The sequence below is a fragment of the Nanorana parkeri genome, unplaced genomic scaffold (assembly GCF_000935625.1).
Source record: "Nanorana parkeri isolate BGI_ZX_2015 unplaced genomic scaffold, ASM93562v1 scaffold611, whole genome shotgun sequence".
NCBI lineage: Eukaryota > Metazoa > Chordata > Amphibia > Anura > Dicroglossidae > Nanorana > Nanorana parkeri.
Window position 1 is genome coordinate 343,220 of NW_017306879.1, and position 17,727 is coordinate 360,946.

General features: G+C 40.1%; 1 protein-coding gene across 1 annotated transcript in view; it reads right to left on the reverse strand.

Annotated features, from left to right (window-relative positions):
- The window catches only part of GALK2 (galactokinase 2), a 123,648-nt gene that overhangs the window by 14,787 nt on the left and 91,134 nt on the right, over window positions 1-17,727 (reverse strand). The window contains exon 8 of the mRNA XM_018562904.1: window positions 15,320-15,530. Within this exon, the coding sequence (XP_018418406.1) occupies window positions 15,320-15,530 (211 nt within the window). The remainder of the gene's footprint in view (window positions 1-15,319; window positions 15,531-17,727) is intronic.

A 17,727-nucleotide genomic window follows, 5' to 3' on the forward strand; every position in this document is an offset into this window, starting at 1 on the left:
TTAAGGCAGTCCTGAAGGCAAAAGAGGGTCCAACCCAGTACTAGCAAGGAGTACTTAATAAAGTGAGTGTATATAGAAAGTGTTGCAATTACAATATGCTAGAAAACCATTGATGAGGTGAATGTCACCCTGCCATAGTACCATCAGGTCGTCAATGGGCGTAATAGGCCAAATGCACAGCAAATGGATTATTTGCTGAAATAAAAAAAGGGCTTCCTAGTATCTCATGAAAAGACTGGCATAGTTGGAGCAAAACTAGCCCCATAGCTGTGCCATTGGTGTGATAAAATTGGTCTAAAAAACTGAAATAATTATGGTAAAATGAAACTGGCTGCTTCCACCAAAAAATGTGCCTCACATTTATTGATATTGGGCCCCTTTCCCAAGAAAAACTGCAAAGCCGAGAGACCTGTCTCATGTAGTATGCTAGTATATAGAGAGGTCACATATAGGGAAACCCAAATGAAGTCCTCATCTCATGTACTGTATATCCCCTCATATTAGCCAAAAGGTGACAGGAATCTCCAATATAAGCTGGAAGGGGCATAACCAATGGTTGCAAGAAGAAATCTAGATAATCAGACAAGCCACTGGTTAGACTATCCATAGGAGGCAATGAAAAGCTTCCCAGGGGGGATTTTCTGAGATTTTCTTTACCTTTGAATTACCTTTAAGTAGGTAATTAAAATAAGGGTTATACTAGTGATCCCGAAACAGGAAACTTTTTTCTGTTTTGGAAATATTACCCTCTTGAAGGTGGTTTTATTAGAGAGGAGGCGGGTAGATTCAGCCACATAATCCTCCCTTGTCCACCTGTTTAATGACAACCTCAGGGGCTCTACTCAAATCGAGGGCCCTAAATTCAGATGGTGAAAGATTTGAAATACAATTATGGGGGTTAACATAATGCCATCAGATCATCAAAAAGCTTGTCACACAATACAATCTGATTGCACAGTCTGTGTACAATTTCTTTTAGATCTACCACCAGCTATGTAGTGCAAGCATCTACCAAAACAATCCATTGATAAATAAACAATCCATTGATAAATAAACTCTTTAACTCCAGAACTGTTAGTAAATGTATTGGAGATTGTAAAATCAGTTTGTAAGGTGTGGGGCTAGTAAAAGATTGTACACAAGTGAATAATAAAAAGTTAGAGGGATAAAAGAAGTTGTTCTGACTGCTTATGCCCTTCCGTAGTAAAGTTATTTTGCAGCTATACCGGCCTGTGTTTTCTTCATTGACCTTACGCTATCATGTTCTAGAAGAGTAATCTAGTAATCTATATTATGTAGGATTAAGAGGACAGGAATGAGAAAGAATAGAAGTAAAAAAGTAGTTGTGGTGGTGGGTTGAATGGGGGGAGGGGTTGGGCGAGTGAGGCATGGATTGAAGGTTTGAGTATTCAATAGAGGCAATACATTTAGACCAACTTGAACTAGGTTTTGCTATAGAATTCTACTATATGTTTTTATGTGTTCTTATTCATGCAGCATTCCTATAAATAATTTAAAAAAAAATGATTTCTTCAATTTCTAGCTGTTTCTTTGGAGCAGGTTTATATATAGGACACTATAGGCAAGCTTCTACTGCCTTGAATAGATGGCAGTGTGCAGATAAGGGGACGAACTAAGGTACATAAAAAACAAACAAAAAGTGCATTAACATACAATGCTCTGAGACCTGGTGAAAAGTGAAGAATCAATCTTGCTCAATTGAAGAAAAATAAAGCAAAGGTATTGTAGGTTTTAGGTTCTGCTTTGTACAATATAAACAGAAAATGATTAACTGCAGGTTCCAAAAGGTAGTAAACCAAAAGCCGTATGCCGTATATATTACTAAATACAATGCATCAATGTTTATATGACAAGAACAATGTGCTTACATTGCCAACTAGAAACACTAAAGAAAATCAGGAGCTTTTACAGTTTGTATACTTTCACTATAAATTCAGGACACCCAGCCATATCTCATAATTTAGCTATAACAATAGAACTTTTTCTTTTAAAAAAAAGAGAGAAACTCTGGGAACAAAATAATAAGCAATTTTGTATCTTGCTTAGGGATAGTGCAAATGTGTTTTTCATCCCCCATTAAACTAGGGTGGAGTATGTTTGAATTAACTATGGCGCTATATATAAATTACAATACAACAGAGGTGCCCAACGTGTGGCCTGACAAGCCATTTCAGCAGCTCTCGTGCAAGTTGTTCTTGAGGCGTTCTTTTCTTACTTGCACTTGTTCTTTCTGATGCTGAACATAAGCCCATGAGAAAAATCTCTCATGGCAGTCTGATTATGTCAGTATTTTTTTCTATTTTTCACTTTTGAATTTCCTGTCGGTTCCGCCCCGCTCCGATGCCGGCGCTTGCAGGGAAGGAACCCGGAAGACCGATGCCGGCATCGGGCGGAGGACACAGCGGGGCTCATAGGGACAAGGTAAGTGACACTACAGTGTAATCCCGAGTGTGGCTCGGGGTTACCGCTTTTGGTACTGAAAATTAACCCCGAGCCACAGTCGGGAATACCGCCAGGGAGATTAAATTGACAATTGGTATATGACTGATTAGAGTGAGCAGACTATAGTTGCCTCAATTTTTCATAAATCATATGCACTGCCATTTAACATTTGACATCTAACAGAAGACACCTAGCATTTCTTTTGTGCTCACCGCACAGATGCTAGTGCCCACATTGAACTTTTGGCAATGTGGACATAAAAGGAAAAATAAAATAAAAAGGACACATGAAAGAATATGGCAGGACATTTTTTCCCCTGTAAAATTTTACTATGTGGATATCCACAACAAACCTTCCAACCTATGTTATAGGTCTCCTTGTAATATCTATGGTAACTTTGCATTAAAAACAAAGAACAATCTACCTGCTCTCATTGTCTGCTTTTGTACTTTATCTGCCCAGGATCATTGATAGGGTAATCTGCTGCACCACATTTAACTACAAATTCTATAATGCTTTGTGATGTTATGATGGCCATACATGGATCACATTTTGTCAATTTCCTGCATAATAATCCAAGATTTGTCTTTTCAACTTTTTGATTGACTTTTGTCAAAGAAGCCGGGTGAAAAATTGTCTGCTGAACAGTGACTGCAACTAATCATCTGCAAATGGAAATGCAACTCAAATTAGTGCAAATTGTATATGTGACCAAAATACTACTAGAAATAGAATTTGCCTGGAGTGGAACTTTTAGAGATATAGTGAAATTTACAGTCTGCTCAAGTGGAGAACACATAAAGTGACTGTGAATCATTAAAGAGGAAATTAACTCTGGAAGCTGTGCCCAAAAAAGGCAAGCAGAGAGCAAATGACTAATTACCAGTATTATCATACAGTTATCTAGTGCCTAAAGTTTGCACAGCGCTTTACAACATATGGGGAGACAGTGCAATTACAATACAATACCATACAAAAAGATTAGAAGGACCCTGCTCGTGAGAGCTTACATTTACAGTGCCTATGGTCTCCCTGCAGCTGATATTTTCCCTGTTACTAACTTACCATGCCTTCTGCACAGTTTCTTTGTGTGGAGGTGGCCATCTTGGTAAAGGTAGAGTGCTTCCTCATATTAGAACCTCCAGCAAGGAGAACAGTGAGCAGCACAGAAGGGACATCACCAAATCGCTTTCCAAATCTCCTGAGACTAGCAGTCAGAGGCAGCAATGCCTTAGGTTCAGACCGTAAATATACAGCTATGAGGCTGTAGGTACTGGAGTGCCTAGATCACATACCAGGAACTGCACTGCTATTTTTTAGGAGGAATTCAAGGTAACATTTTTAGGGTACTGCTTAGGCACATTTACATTTTCTAAAAAAGCAACATTTTTACTGTTTGAATTCATATTGGTCCACTAACTTATGAAACATAAAGACGAAATAATAATAAAGTCTCCAAAACTGATCAAGGGATTGCCCGGACTTATTCCAGCTTCTCCAAAGTTAAGTAGAAAACCTATTTCAAGAAAAGTAGTTATGCACCTAAACACTCCATTAATGTGCTCCACTGTAAGGAAATGTAAGGACATATGCTCTTACACATAGGTTGATGTATTACCATAATCAATAAACCACCCTTACCCCCACACCCTTTAGAAATTCCTGGCTACAAATAAAATTATTCACGGAACTACTAAAAAGGTCTGTGAAACTCTGCCACTCTGCTAAAGTCAAAATCCCATTCATTTTGAGTTTTATATAATTTATTAGTCCAAGATTAACCAACTACTGTCTGGCCGTTGTAATTAAACGGCCGGACAACAGCTTCTTGAATGTGGGTGGGCGTTTTAAACGTCCCATCCCGCCCTGCTCCTGCCCGCCGCCAGGCGACGCGCACGAGCGGGAAATCAGCCTGGAATGTAAACAGCCAGCGATGGCTGTTGACATACAAGCGTTCGGGCGTCTGTAGAGACGCCCGATCGCTTGTAATATGCGTGCGGGTATGCGGCACCCCCTCCGTTTCAGCCGCAGCTGGCGATCCTGAGCTCCGCTGTGCCCAGTGCGAGCCCGGGACCAGCACAGCAGCTCTGCGGCCGGAGATCAAACGGAGCTCAGTACACGAACTCCGTTTGATCTTCTCCTCCTCTTCGGAATGCAGGAAGTGATGTGTATTACATCACTTCCGCATTCCTCTGTCACTCTCTGGTACAGAAACGGGAGAGAAGCTGGTGAAGCAGGTGCTTCTCTGGGGGTCCCCAGGTGACATTAGGGGTCTTAAAGACCCCTGATGTCTCCATAAAGAGGACCTCTCACTAAAAATTGGCTATCACAAAGGGAGCTTGTCCGAGTATACTATATCCACAGCCATTCCTCTGTCCAATTTATTACTTCCTCATAAAAAGAAAGTCTTCTGTCTTTTGTGAATCTGTGCTGAGTATCGCTTACGAAAAAACCATTGCATGTGATCCTTGATCAATCTTTCTCCCCAGTATCTCCCCAGCTATTGAAGTTAAACTTACAGGTCTTTAATTGCTTGCTAAAGACTTTGATTCCTTTTTCTATATAGGCACATTGGCCTTGTGCCAATCCATCGTTATCAAGCCAGTCATCAGGGAGGCTCTAAAAATTAGATACAATGGCTTTGAAATTACAAAGCTCAATTCTTAGAGGACACATGGGTGTAAGCCGTCTGGTCCAGGTGCTTTGTTCACCTTAATTTTGTCTGTTTCTGGACCATATGAATAGTCAGCCATTGGGGTTCAGAAGAGGCTATGGCACTGCCATCCCCATTACGGACTTGAGTTACATCCTGTTCCTCTATGTGCACAGAGCTGAAGAAAGAATTTAATAGATTTGTCTTCTCTTTGTCCCCAGTTACCAACTCTGAGTTATCTTTTAAGGGGCCTACATGCTCAGACCTGATTTTTTTTTACCATTAATATATTTACATTTTTGGGGGGGTTAAACTTGCACTCTTTTGCAACCCATCGTTCGTTTTGAATCTTTGCCATCTTTATTTCGTTTTTACATATTTTGTTATATTCCTTGTAACTTTCAAATGACAACAGTGTTCGTTCATTTTTATATTTTTTTAAAAGCCCTTTTTTTAAACGTAAGGAAGCATTAACCAATGTTTTTCAAGCTCCAATCGTTTGTGCATCAGGTCTCTTCCAGTGAAGGACAAGGAGCTTCTGGGCGCAAAATAATAAAAAGGTCAAAAGAGCCCTAGACGGCACAGTAGGAGCCAAGTTATCCACTAGACCCAAAAAAAACAGATTTTCAGATCCAGAGGAAGAGCGACACTAGGTACTGAGGAAACCACTTCCACCACATTGTTCTAGAAATCTGTTATCACAGGACAGGACCATACAACCTGGAGAAGGTCAGTTGGCTTATGAGAGCATCTCCAACACTCTGAGGAACTAGAAGGACAGATGGCAGCAAGCCTGGCAGGTGTGAAATAAACGCGATGTACAATTTTATACTGTATCAAACAATGCAGAACAGAGACTATTGTAGTCATAGGGCTACACCACATCTCCTCCACATCAGGACAATTCAGCGACCAAGCCCTCCAACACCTCTCCAGTTGTGATGTTCCACGCAGAGTAAGGAACTTATACAGTTAACAGTCAAGAGAGGTTTCCTCAACATATCTTCCCTAAGCTATGAGTTCTAGTCCGGAGGAAGAGAGGGTCAAATCGGCCCCCTGGTAACTGACAAAAAAAAAAGCATGATGAAGCTGAAGATACCTTAATAAATAATGGCTAGTCAGTTGTAGAGAGTGTTTGAGGTCCTCAAAAGACAGCAGACCACACTGTTGAACAATATCAGAATTAAGGATTTTTTGACTTGTAGTATCGCAAGCTTGAGATTAGGTCTTACCAAAACAAGAAATTTCTCTCAACTAGAGCATTTCTCTAGCACAATTTATTGAAAAACACCAGGCCCTGGACAAGGAGGTGGTGTTTTATCTAAACACAGTATTACCATGTTATATTTTAAAGTTTGATTGGATATGTCTTCCACCACTAAAATTTACACCCTGATGAATATGGTTTTAGTTTAAAGCTCTTAATATGTAAAATGTCCAACTGCTGACATTCTCTATGTTAGTATTACAAAGCTGGTTACAGACTACATAAAATCAATCCTAAGCATTCAAGCCATATCGATTCCATTTGGAACAGAATTAAGTAATGAGTGCAACTTCCTTTCTTGACATGTGAAAAAAAAAATCAGGGATGATAACTGTGGCCACCAGCATTGTAAATAACAACAGCCACATGTGACATTAGTCAGCAGGTTTAGACAACACTTACAAGACACTGCATGCTGACACATGTGTATGTCTATATGTGTAAACTTTATTTTATCCTGCAACAGATTTGTATCCTACAAAGACTTTTAAACATTGCAGCATGTTTGCATTAAATGAAAATACTGTTACATGGAGCAACATTATAAACGATGAAGTGCTAACATTTTTGCATGACACAAAACAAAAACCTTTGTTATAATAGTTCCACAACTATACACGTATAATAAATGTACAGTAAAATTTGCACAGTAGCTTATAAACTAAAAAAATATCTGAAGGTTACATCGTTCTTCAGTTTATAAAGAAAATGATGGAGGCACAGGTCAATTTGTGATCCTTCTGGATATTTTACAGGGCACTGGTGACAAGAGGATTGATAATGAAGCAGACAGGTGAAGCTGGCCTAGCTCTTTCACAGGGACATCTGAGGGGCCTTATACAGGTTGTGTAGCCATCAGGCAGACACAGAAAAATGTATTTGGGGGTAAAAGGAAATAGCTGCAGCAATCAATTATGTTGAAATGTTGAAAATTATAGTCTGAACATAGAAAAAATGGTCAGGATTACATGTGTTTCTGGTTATTTTGACTTCTGAGTTTCCCATCACATATGCAGTACTATTGAACACAAATTCCTCCAGACTCTTGGTATTTAAAGTGTACCTGTTGTGAAATTGACCTTCATATACTGGCTCATAAATACATTAACAGGCTGCTCCAGGTGTCTGCACAAGGTTTCATCTCTTTCTCCAGACTGCTTTAGTAGCTGAAACTTGTGACACTCTTAAGAAAATCCTGACTTCATCTAGAAAGTCAGTATTTTGGACCATTTCCATTCTGCATCCTACTATTAGTAAGTGTGGCTAGCCAGCATAGATATGGACTTCTACACATAAGAACTGTCAAATGTTGTCTTTGTACATCTAAATGCAGCACAGCTTAAGAAGAATTATGGGGAGAGTGAAATACATAGGTGGCGGGTGGATCCCGACAACATTGTTGGGATCCTTCGCAGGCCGCAGTGCGGCTCTATGCTGTCAACATATAGCTGGCAATAGCTATATGCAGAGTTTTGGGTCACAGGAGGACATAGTAAATTAAATGTCCTCCTGTGACCCTACAGAGAACTATGGCCAAAAAAGGTTGGAGTTGCCTTCAATACAAGTCCATCTCCCATAGGCTGCATCCAGAGAAGTCCAATGGAAAGAAGGTCAAGTGAGAACTCATAAAATAACTAATAAAAAAACTATCAATTTCTGTTAACATACATGAATCTTACCTCACAACCTTTACAACCCTTCATTATAGCCTAGTGACACGGTTTCAGGGCTTTTTCACACCAAATACGGAACAGATCTGCATATGCAGTGTAGTGCGTTTTGCCGCGTTCCAGTCCCCTTTTATTTTTTAGCTTCAAATGGGCTTTCAGGTGTAGCCCAGTGTATTCCAGTTTGAATGAGTTTTGGTGCGTTCCAGAGCAGAAAAAATAGGGCATGCTCCAGTTTTTCCACATGCTCTGAAAGTGAATGCTGTGGTGTGAACTAGAGCCCAAAATATCATATATTGAATGCATTTTTTATGCGTTCTGTAACTGCTCTGCATTTGCGCCGCAGTTGGTGTGAGCAAGCCCTCAGCAACACATATAATACAATAATAATAAAAACCTATGTAATGTGCTCTCTGTTAGCAGTGGTAATTACTAGAATATTTATTCACGGCATTGTTGCAGTGTCCTATTAAGTGAAAGCTACCCTGTAAATAAATACTCCTAAGCAGAGTTCATTCACAAATCTCTACCGAAACATGCAAATGCCCCAATATTTGAAGAACTTGGCTTTTTCTACAATGGTTTTTCTAAATTTAAAAAAATCACACTGTACAAATTACTGTGCAAAGTTATTCGGTATAATATTATTTAAAAGGCTAAAGACGGTCTCTTGGCAGCAAAACCAGTCATACAATACACACATTTCGCTAATACAACCAAATTGTGTTTTACAAACTAGAAAACAAAACTTTACATGACAGCTAAGTCACTTCTAATATGCAAAAGATAGAAAAACAACAATTGACCTATCAGAGGGGCATGCATCTGCTTCAATATGACAGCAATGCACACACATTTTTTTTTTATTAGAAAAAGACCTAGCATATATCTGCTACAATACAACACTCTCCTTTAGGTGTGTGTGAATCCTAACAATATTAGATTATATTCTTCCTTTTGGTCTGTTATAGTGATACTAATGTCAATGGTCCCCTGAGCACTTACCCTGATATCCTGTTTTTGGGTGGCTCCTTTACCTTGCAGGGTCCTATGGAGACGCCCTTTTGTGTGCTAGCAAGCTGTGTGTCTACACAAACAGGCAATGCAAGGCAAACCTCCCCCCTACTCCCTCTTCCCTTCTCCCAGCTAGTAGATGAAGCTGCTGAAAACTGCTCTCTCCCTTGTGATCTTGTAATGGACAGCAAGTTTAGGGAAGCTGAGCTGGAAGCAGCTTTTCAGAAACACAATGACTGTAAGTGCTTGGGCAAAAATATAAAGAAATGCTTTGCCGGGAAATGTATATTTGTTTGGTCTATATTCATTATTGAAAAATAATGTTTTGAAAAGAATGACAAATAATGTTTGGGAGTTCAGTGCTACTTTCAACATACCACTGAAAGCATTTTCATTGTAATGTTATCTCAAGCAGTGTTATCATGCCTTGCCCAAGCTTTCTCTCTGAACTACAGAACAGAAATGATGAGAGAGAGAGAAGTGTTCAGAAGTCCTAGCAAAATTCCCATTCTAAGGTAACAACACTGCTCCTCTATACATACTGTACATTAAAAGGAGAACTATGGGGTTAGGGCTTTTCCCCATAGTTCCCGTAAGGGTAACGGGAGGACACAAACTAGCGTCCTCCCGTCACCCATAGCTCAGTATACCGCGAGCTACTGAGATGCCGCAGCCGGAACGGATCCCGACAATGTTGTCTGGATCCACCCAGCTGCGTGAGCGACACCTGGCTCTGACTATCTAGAGGCAGAGCCAGCTGTACCCGCACCCTCCCCCATCCGTTCCACCAGTCAGCGCTGGAGGATCGGACAGGGGAATCCCTGCAGGGAGCTGTGAGTGACAGTCACGGCTCTCTGCAGGGATACATCGAGAAGTGAGCGAGCGACGGTATGTGTTCGCTCACTTCCCGATCTACTGAGCCGACCTGTGACAGTTTTATTATCACAGGTCGGCTCATATTATGAGGCTGAGTGAAAATCACTCACCTCATAGTTCTCCTTTAAGTGAGTGCTGTAACCCTTGGACATGAAGTGTGTTAATTGCAGGATTAGCAGGTAAAAATATATATTTTTTTAAATGCAGCTGCAATATATTACATGTGTGTACTACTTTGGCTACATAAAAGTATCTCTATGATCATGATGAAAGTAACTGTAAGACATCCAATGTGACCAGTTTTCAGGCACACTGGCAGGCATATTCAACAAGGCTAAGAACACAAAATTGTAAGTGATCTGACTCCTCTAAGGTAAAATCTCTGCTGATATTCTGTTATAGTGAAGAAAAAAACAAAAAACCTAAAGATGGCTTCACAGCTTCAACAAAGCTAAAACTTACCCAACCATGGTTTATGAAATCACTTGATTTGCCATATTAGAGAACAATTAGAGGCCCAAGAGACTTAGATAATCTGGTGGCTTAAGTATAAGGCTCAAGCCTACTTAACTATGCTTTCAGTTATGATGTGATATAAAAAAAATGTCAATTTGAAAATGTGCATCCATTTAAGATGTATGCGGACTTGCGTGAGAGATTTCCATAGCTCACACACTCTTGTAAATCACCATCGAACAGTAGTAACCCAAAGAATGAAGCACAAACACGTCTGGTTTCAATTTTACTGTGAAAGCTTTGCCAATGACTGTGACTGATTCCTAGACCACCCTTTGGTAAAACAATTCTGTGCTGGCCAGATTACCTTAAAAAACTTTATGGTTCTCTCAGCTCGGCACGTTATGTATTGGCAAAGGCAATGGTTCTTTAACAGCAACCAGAAGATCAGAAAATCTTTTGTAATCTTTACAAAACAGCATGCTCAAGATATCCAAAATTAAGTGTCTGGCCTTGATTAAAAGAAAGAAAATCTGTGTGTTATAGAACAACGTGGTTTAAAGTCAGTGATTCCCAATCTTGATGAAAAATCTTTTGAGGGCAGACTAAAGTTTGGGGTAAAAAATATCTCAGGGTACAGAAGAAAATAGGAATTTAGTGTATCAAGTTCTAATTTTTTATTTCCACATATATTATAGCTGTGAACTGAACACAGTGCATTACTGGTAAATAAATATGGATGATAGCTGGGAAGAACTGTGAACACTTCACTATGAAGTTAATAGCACAAAGCACATGTAATTGTGCTGTATTGAGAACACATAGATGCAATTGAAAAATATATGCAATATGTTTCAGGATACATAAAAGAAGTACGTTACCAGCACACCGTGGATCTTTGAAGCAAGTCCAATCCTTTCGTTGAAAGATCGCATCACAGTGCAATTCATTGTAAAGTTTTAGAGCTGTACATGGCCCCATTGTCAGGCAGAACATCAGGCTGTAAAAACACTGCACTGAATTGCACTGCCTTGATCTTTCAATAAAGGATTGTACATTGTATCAAAGCGCCAAGGTGAGCTGGCAACATTTCATTATTCAAGTAGGCAGTTATTGCAGCCCCCTAAACCATTAAAGGAGAACTATGGGGTCAGGGCTTTTCCCCATAGTTCTCCTTAGGGTAACGGGAGGACACAAACTAGCACTGCAGCCAGAGCGGATTCCGACATCGATGTCGAGATCCGCCCAGCTGCGTGAGTGACAGCTGGCTCTGCCTATCTAGAGGCAGAACCAGCTGTACCCGCCCCCTCACCCATCCGTTCCGCCAGTCAGCGCTGGTGGATCGGAGCAGGGAGGGGTGAATCCAGCCCCTTCCCTGTCACGGCAGAGAGCCGTGACAGGATCGAGAAGTAAGCGAACACCGGTATGTGTTCGCTCACTTCCCGATCTACGGAGCCGACCTGTGACAGTCTCATTGTCACAGGTCGGCTAGAACTATGAGGTGAGTGGAAAGCACTCACCTCATAGTTCTCCTTTAAGACTCATTAACACCAGATGCGTTGGGCCTGTGCTGGCAGTCTTGCCCAGAACAAAGACAAAGCAAAGAGCTCAATTAGTTCAGTTCACACACCCCTTCACCCGAAAGTAAAGGGATGCATGTGTGATACAACAACGCACACAAAAATAAAAAAAAATAAAAAAGTTCAATGCACTTGTGGTGCCATTGCTATTTAATACAAGCGCATTACTAGTTAATGGCAACCCAAACGCAACTAAGCAAATGCATGGTTTTCCTGCAAGTAAAAACGCAAACGCGTGGGGAAAAAACGCAGGATGCCTGTAGCAAAATATGCTACTTCAGCTACTTTCCTGCGTTTGCCTTGTGTGCATGAACCCATTGAAATCAATTGGCGATGTGTGGCAAACGCGGGAAACATTTTTACTTGGACGACACCATGCATTATGGGCCCTCATGTGTTTGTAATTTTTTTCTCCTGTATATTCAATAGCAAACCATAGTCTAACTCTAATGTTCTTTTGTTTGACAGCAGAGGCTTTTTGCTGGTACGTGTCCCTTGCAGGCTAAATTGGTGCAAACCTTTTCTGTTTCTGTTACAATAGTTAGTTGTAGATCCTGCATCAAATGATTAGGTCTTGGGCTGAATTTGCTGGGCTAGCTAGTCCTTTACAAAATAGTAGTCATTTGAAATAAAACACCACTTATTCATTATTTTCCTTACAGTGGAATAATAATTGCTTACTAGATTAAAAGGCATCTACAACCTTCTATCAGCCAGCCTCAGAAAGCTCCTTTGATCCTGGCATGACGACAACACACACATTAATAGCACCCTGAATATTTGAGGTTTAACGTGTATGTTCCCTAAGGCCCTTTTCACACATCCGATTGGGAGGGGATCTGTGCATGGATCCCTTGCTGACTGAAAAAGAATCTCACCGTTGTAACATACGTGTCCGTCCAGTATTATCCTCCATCTAGTGAAAACTGATCTCGCCAGACCCATGGTGGTTGACTTGTGTCCATTTACATCAGATTACCCAGGATCTGGCATGATCAGGTCCAGCAAAACAAAACTCTGTTTTGTTTGTATTTCCAGACCTGGCCGGAGCTGGGGGCAACTGGATGTAAACGGATGCCCGTCCTTTTACATACGGTTGCCCATAGACTATTGGGCTTCCAATCAGATCCGCCTGAAAAACTGAGAGGTGGACCTGATCGGAAAGCCTGAATAAAAGGGCTCTTAGGGAGGTTCTAATCATTGGCACCTAATAGGGAACAACGGATTGGATTGGAAGTGGTGGTAAATTAGGGGTGTACTAATTTTCCCATGTGACAAATCTGCATTTTCTTAATTTAGATTCTGGGAATTAATACACCATGTCAATTTTATGTGTCGCTTTTTTCAAATACAACACCTTAATCTGTAGCCATTGTTTGAATAAAAGAAAAGAAGACAGATGCATTCTAGAATGGGCAATTACCATATTTAATATGATCATCACCTGAAGATCTAGTATATGAATGTGGATCTAATTAATATATATTGCAATTTTCATTTCAGCTAGGGACTTCAATGAACAAATGAGAGTTTGAATCATCATTAAATTTTATTTCACTGTATATGGTTAGACAGTTCGCAGAGCTGAGCACTATCAAGTGAATGTTCACATACTTTGGATGATTCCTTATCTTGGCTGGTTTCATGACCAATACATCAGCTGTACTAATCTTTGTGGAGCAAAGGTTACATAAGGGTCAGCTGCACTGTGGTGCAGGTGATATTAAAATGAAGAAAAATAAGAGGTTCTTCTTGTAAAAGCCAGATTCCAGCTTCAGCTGTTACATCTCTACCACTGGTCCGAACAGTGTAATAAATATCAGAAAGAGTGCTACTGGCAACATAGACATTTGCCTCCTTGTTAAAACTCAGTTGAATAACACAAACATAAGATTCTGGATAATGTTAAAGTGGGCCCTCACTATTTTTCTTGACTTATTCTCCCTGGTTCCCTCTCCCTACCACAATGTGAAAAGCTGGAGGGGGCTGTTTACACTTTGTTTTTATATTTTATCCCCTCCCCCGCCACAACCACAGCCTCTTGGGATAGCTACATCACATATCCCACAAGGCTACAGGAGTGGAGAAATATAGAAGCATGCTACTGGCTATTGCAATTTGAAATGGCCAATAGCAGGCTGGCTATTGCACCAGCCCACTAACTGCTGTATTTACATTCAGCTGCTGTCTGCGGAATCTTGCAACTGGCAGCCGTCATTTCCTGGCTAAAGCTATTCAAGTGCCATGTGCTTACAATACAATTATTTAAAATAAAAATAAAAAGTTATAAAAAGGTGGGAAACATAGTCATTTTCAGTTTCGGCCTGACAAATTCAGCTGTGGGAGGTGCGTTGCAGTGCCATTTATTTCAATGGCAGCCCAAACGCACCTGCCACCCACTGTGTGATCGCCCACACTGGAACGCACGGCACCACAATGCCATGCATTCCACTGCAGTGCGATTTCCAAAAATTGTGCATGTAGTTTTATTCTGAAGTAAACTTTAGGTTTGTAACACTGCATTTGTGTATTTCATTTTACATTAGGATGGTTTTTGTTTTTTTGTTTTTTTTATCCAATTAATTGAATAATCAAAAATAAAAAGAAATGGGCCAACTAATCAATTATGAAAATAATCATTAGTATGCTGCCAGAAATGCTATATGGACCTTTATATGGTGCATTCTAGTGTTAGGCAGCCCATTCAAATAACTGGGCTGCCTTAATGTGATGCATGTTAATGCGCTTGCGCTAAAGCACCACAAAAGTCTGAATGGACTCCAATTGTTTGGGCACTGTAAAGTGGAGGAAGTAGGAGAAAGTACAAATAAAAGAGAACGAAAAAGTGGAAAGGGGATGTGAAAAAAGGGGAAAAAGGCAGAAAAATAAGGTAAAGTCATAGCAGAGAATTAAGGAAAAAAGATACAAAGAAAACCCACAAAGACTACAGTTATAAATCATAGGCAAACCTTAATACGTGTCTTGGTTTGCATTAGCAATCAGCAGAGCTGTGTTGAAAATGCTCTGTGAAGTTATTCTGTGAAAGGATAACATTTCTCCCTCTTGTGGGAAAAGACTTTATGCACAGGAGTCTAAACTTGATTTTATGAACACTGAGTTTTCTCTAAAAAAAAATCCTGAAGATAAAATTGCTTCCTATATAAATCCCATTTTGTTCTACAAAACCACAATAAAAAAAATAAAGTAAGTTGTATCTTGGCAATGATAAACATTACAGAATATCGCTAAACACAGTATAATTATTGCATTGCATACTACCAAAATATATACATGAACCTGGTTAAAAAAAAAAAAGAGAGAGGGTGCTGTAAATCTGACTTACCATCCTGCGTGTTTTGGCTTAAAATGGTACTACGGAGCTCCTGTAAACTTATTCCTAAATATTGGCAAATTTCTTCTCTTGTATATGGTTCAGGATGGACAACTTCCTCGACCAGAGTTTGCATATCTTCCAGGCTAACACCCAGCTTGTTTTGAAGATCTCCTAATTTCACCAAGTTTTTCCAGTCCAGCCCTTTGGACTTTGCAAGAATCTATAACACAAGATCAAGACTCAGTTGTCCCTGAAGGAACTTCACATATACAGATACTCTGTATTTTAACAAAAACCAAATCAAATTTGATATTGTAAGCCATTTTTTCAAAACCATATTATATCATTATTCCCCTCTTTCAGTAAAAGGTTAAAACTGTCATAAAATATACTATGTCTATATATTTGTTTTGCCTGGAATAACCAATTTCAAGTGGTCTATAAAAAAAAAATCCAACGCAAAGCTATTCCTCCAGCGAAACTGCGTTTACATTCATTTTGCGTTAGTTAATCAATTGTTGTAAGAAATGGGGTAAAATCTCTTCTGGTTGAATGTTTATATACAATGTGGGGAATTAACGAAGAGTGGAGCAGACAGAATCTGGGAGTAGTGCATAGCAACCAATCAGATTATAGCTTTCATGTTGATGTACATACATACAGTATGTATGGATGTATGTATTATATATATATGCACACACACACACACACAGTGCATTCAGAAAGTATTCAGACCCGCTTCACTTTTTTCAATACTGTTATGTTGCAGCCTGATACTACAGTTGTTTAAATTCTTTTTTTTTCCTCATTAATGTACACTGAGTACCACATAAGTGAAACAGAAATTTAGGAATTGTGAGGACTTACCTGTTACCTCCCGCAGGGTCTCGCGCCGTCGGGTGGTCTCCTTGTGCAGTGCCAAGCCCAACGGCTGTTGTGTGTGGTGTCCGCTTGTTCCATCGTCCAGAACTGTACAGGAAGAGGCACGCACGAGCACTGGACCGCCTCTTAAAGGGACAGTGGGCGCCCCTCCAAGGAAGTGGTCCACCCCTGGAAATTACATCATCTCATTGACAACAGGTATATAAGCAGGAAGGGTGAGTCATTCTGTGCTTGGTTATTGTTAAGCCTTAAAGTGCCTGGTGTTATACCTGTTTCTGATTCTTGTTAACGACCCCTGGCCTGTTCCGTGACCCGGATACTTTGCTGCCTGCCCGGACCCCTGCTACATTCAACGACGATTCCGGATTGTGATTTTGCTACCGTGCTCTTGGACTGCCCCTGTACTAGCTACCACTATGCAGGAGATTGTGCATTATCCTAGTCTACTTGAGTAGAGGTACCATTTGTACTGGCAAGTGCCCCGCGTCTGGGCTCCTACCATCACCAACCTGATAGGAATTTAGAAATGTCTGTGAATTTATTAAAAAGAAAAAAATTGAAATATAACATGTACTTAAGTATTCAGACCCTTTACTCAGTACTTTGTTGAAGCACCTTTGGCAGTAATTACAGCCTCAAGTCTTTCTGGGTATGACGCGACAAGCTTTGCACACCTGAATATGGGGATTTTCTGCCATTCTACTTTGCAAATCCGTTCAAGCGTAGTCAAGTTCCTGTAAAAAAGACTGGTCACTGTTGATCTCTCTCTAATGTAGTTTTCTGTAGCCTGTATTAGGTGGGCCTGCTAAACCCCTCCCTCCCCTCTGCCCTGTCTGCACAGGCTTGTGCATCTGCTGCACATTATTGATGTCATTGCTACTTTTATAAGTTAATATCAGGGTCTGCAAAGGCATGTGTTTCACACAAAGTGGATTTATATCATTTGTAGATATTAAGGAATATGTTAAAATTAAAGTTTTTGTGCCCAGCATTCTGAACCCTAATAAAGTCAATGGGGGAGCAATTTTTTCAAATAAATTCTGCCCATTTTTAAGGATAACAGGCACGGCATTGTCAAACAAAGGGCATGGGTAGCTGGGCACTGACATAGGGAATGTGTACCAATGCAAACATTTGTACGTAGTTGAGGGCTTAAGCTTTAATACAATAGTACAATTTCCTATAGCTTAAAAATCTGTTCAGGCTGTTACTGCCACTGGTCAATTGATGTCTGTTACAGCTGGATAAAAAAGTCATAATGTATCTCCTTATCTGATCATGCCCCGGTCCTTTTGGACATGTTCCTTCATAGTGAGGGGGCTTGTCCCTCTCTATGGATATTGAATGATTCCCTTTTTAACAACGATCTTGTTAAATCACGGTTACAACAAACAAATCTCACAGTTCTTGCTCACTAACCAAACGCTGGACTCTAAACCACTGGTAGTGTGGGAATCTCTTAAGTGTAATCATCAGGGCTTGAAAAATTTGATAGTATCTCACCAGTCAGTCAAAAATTTCACCAGTCAGCATGA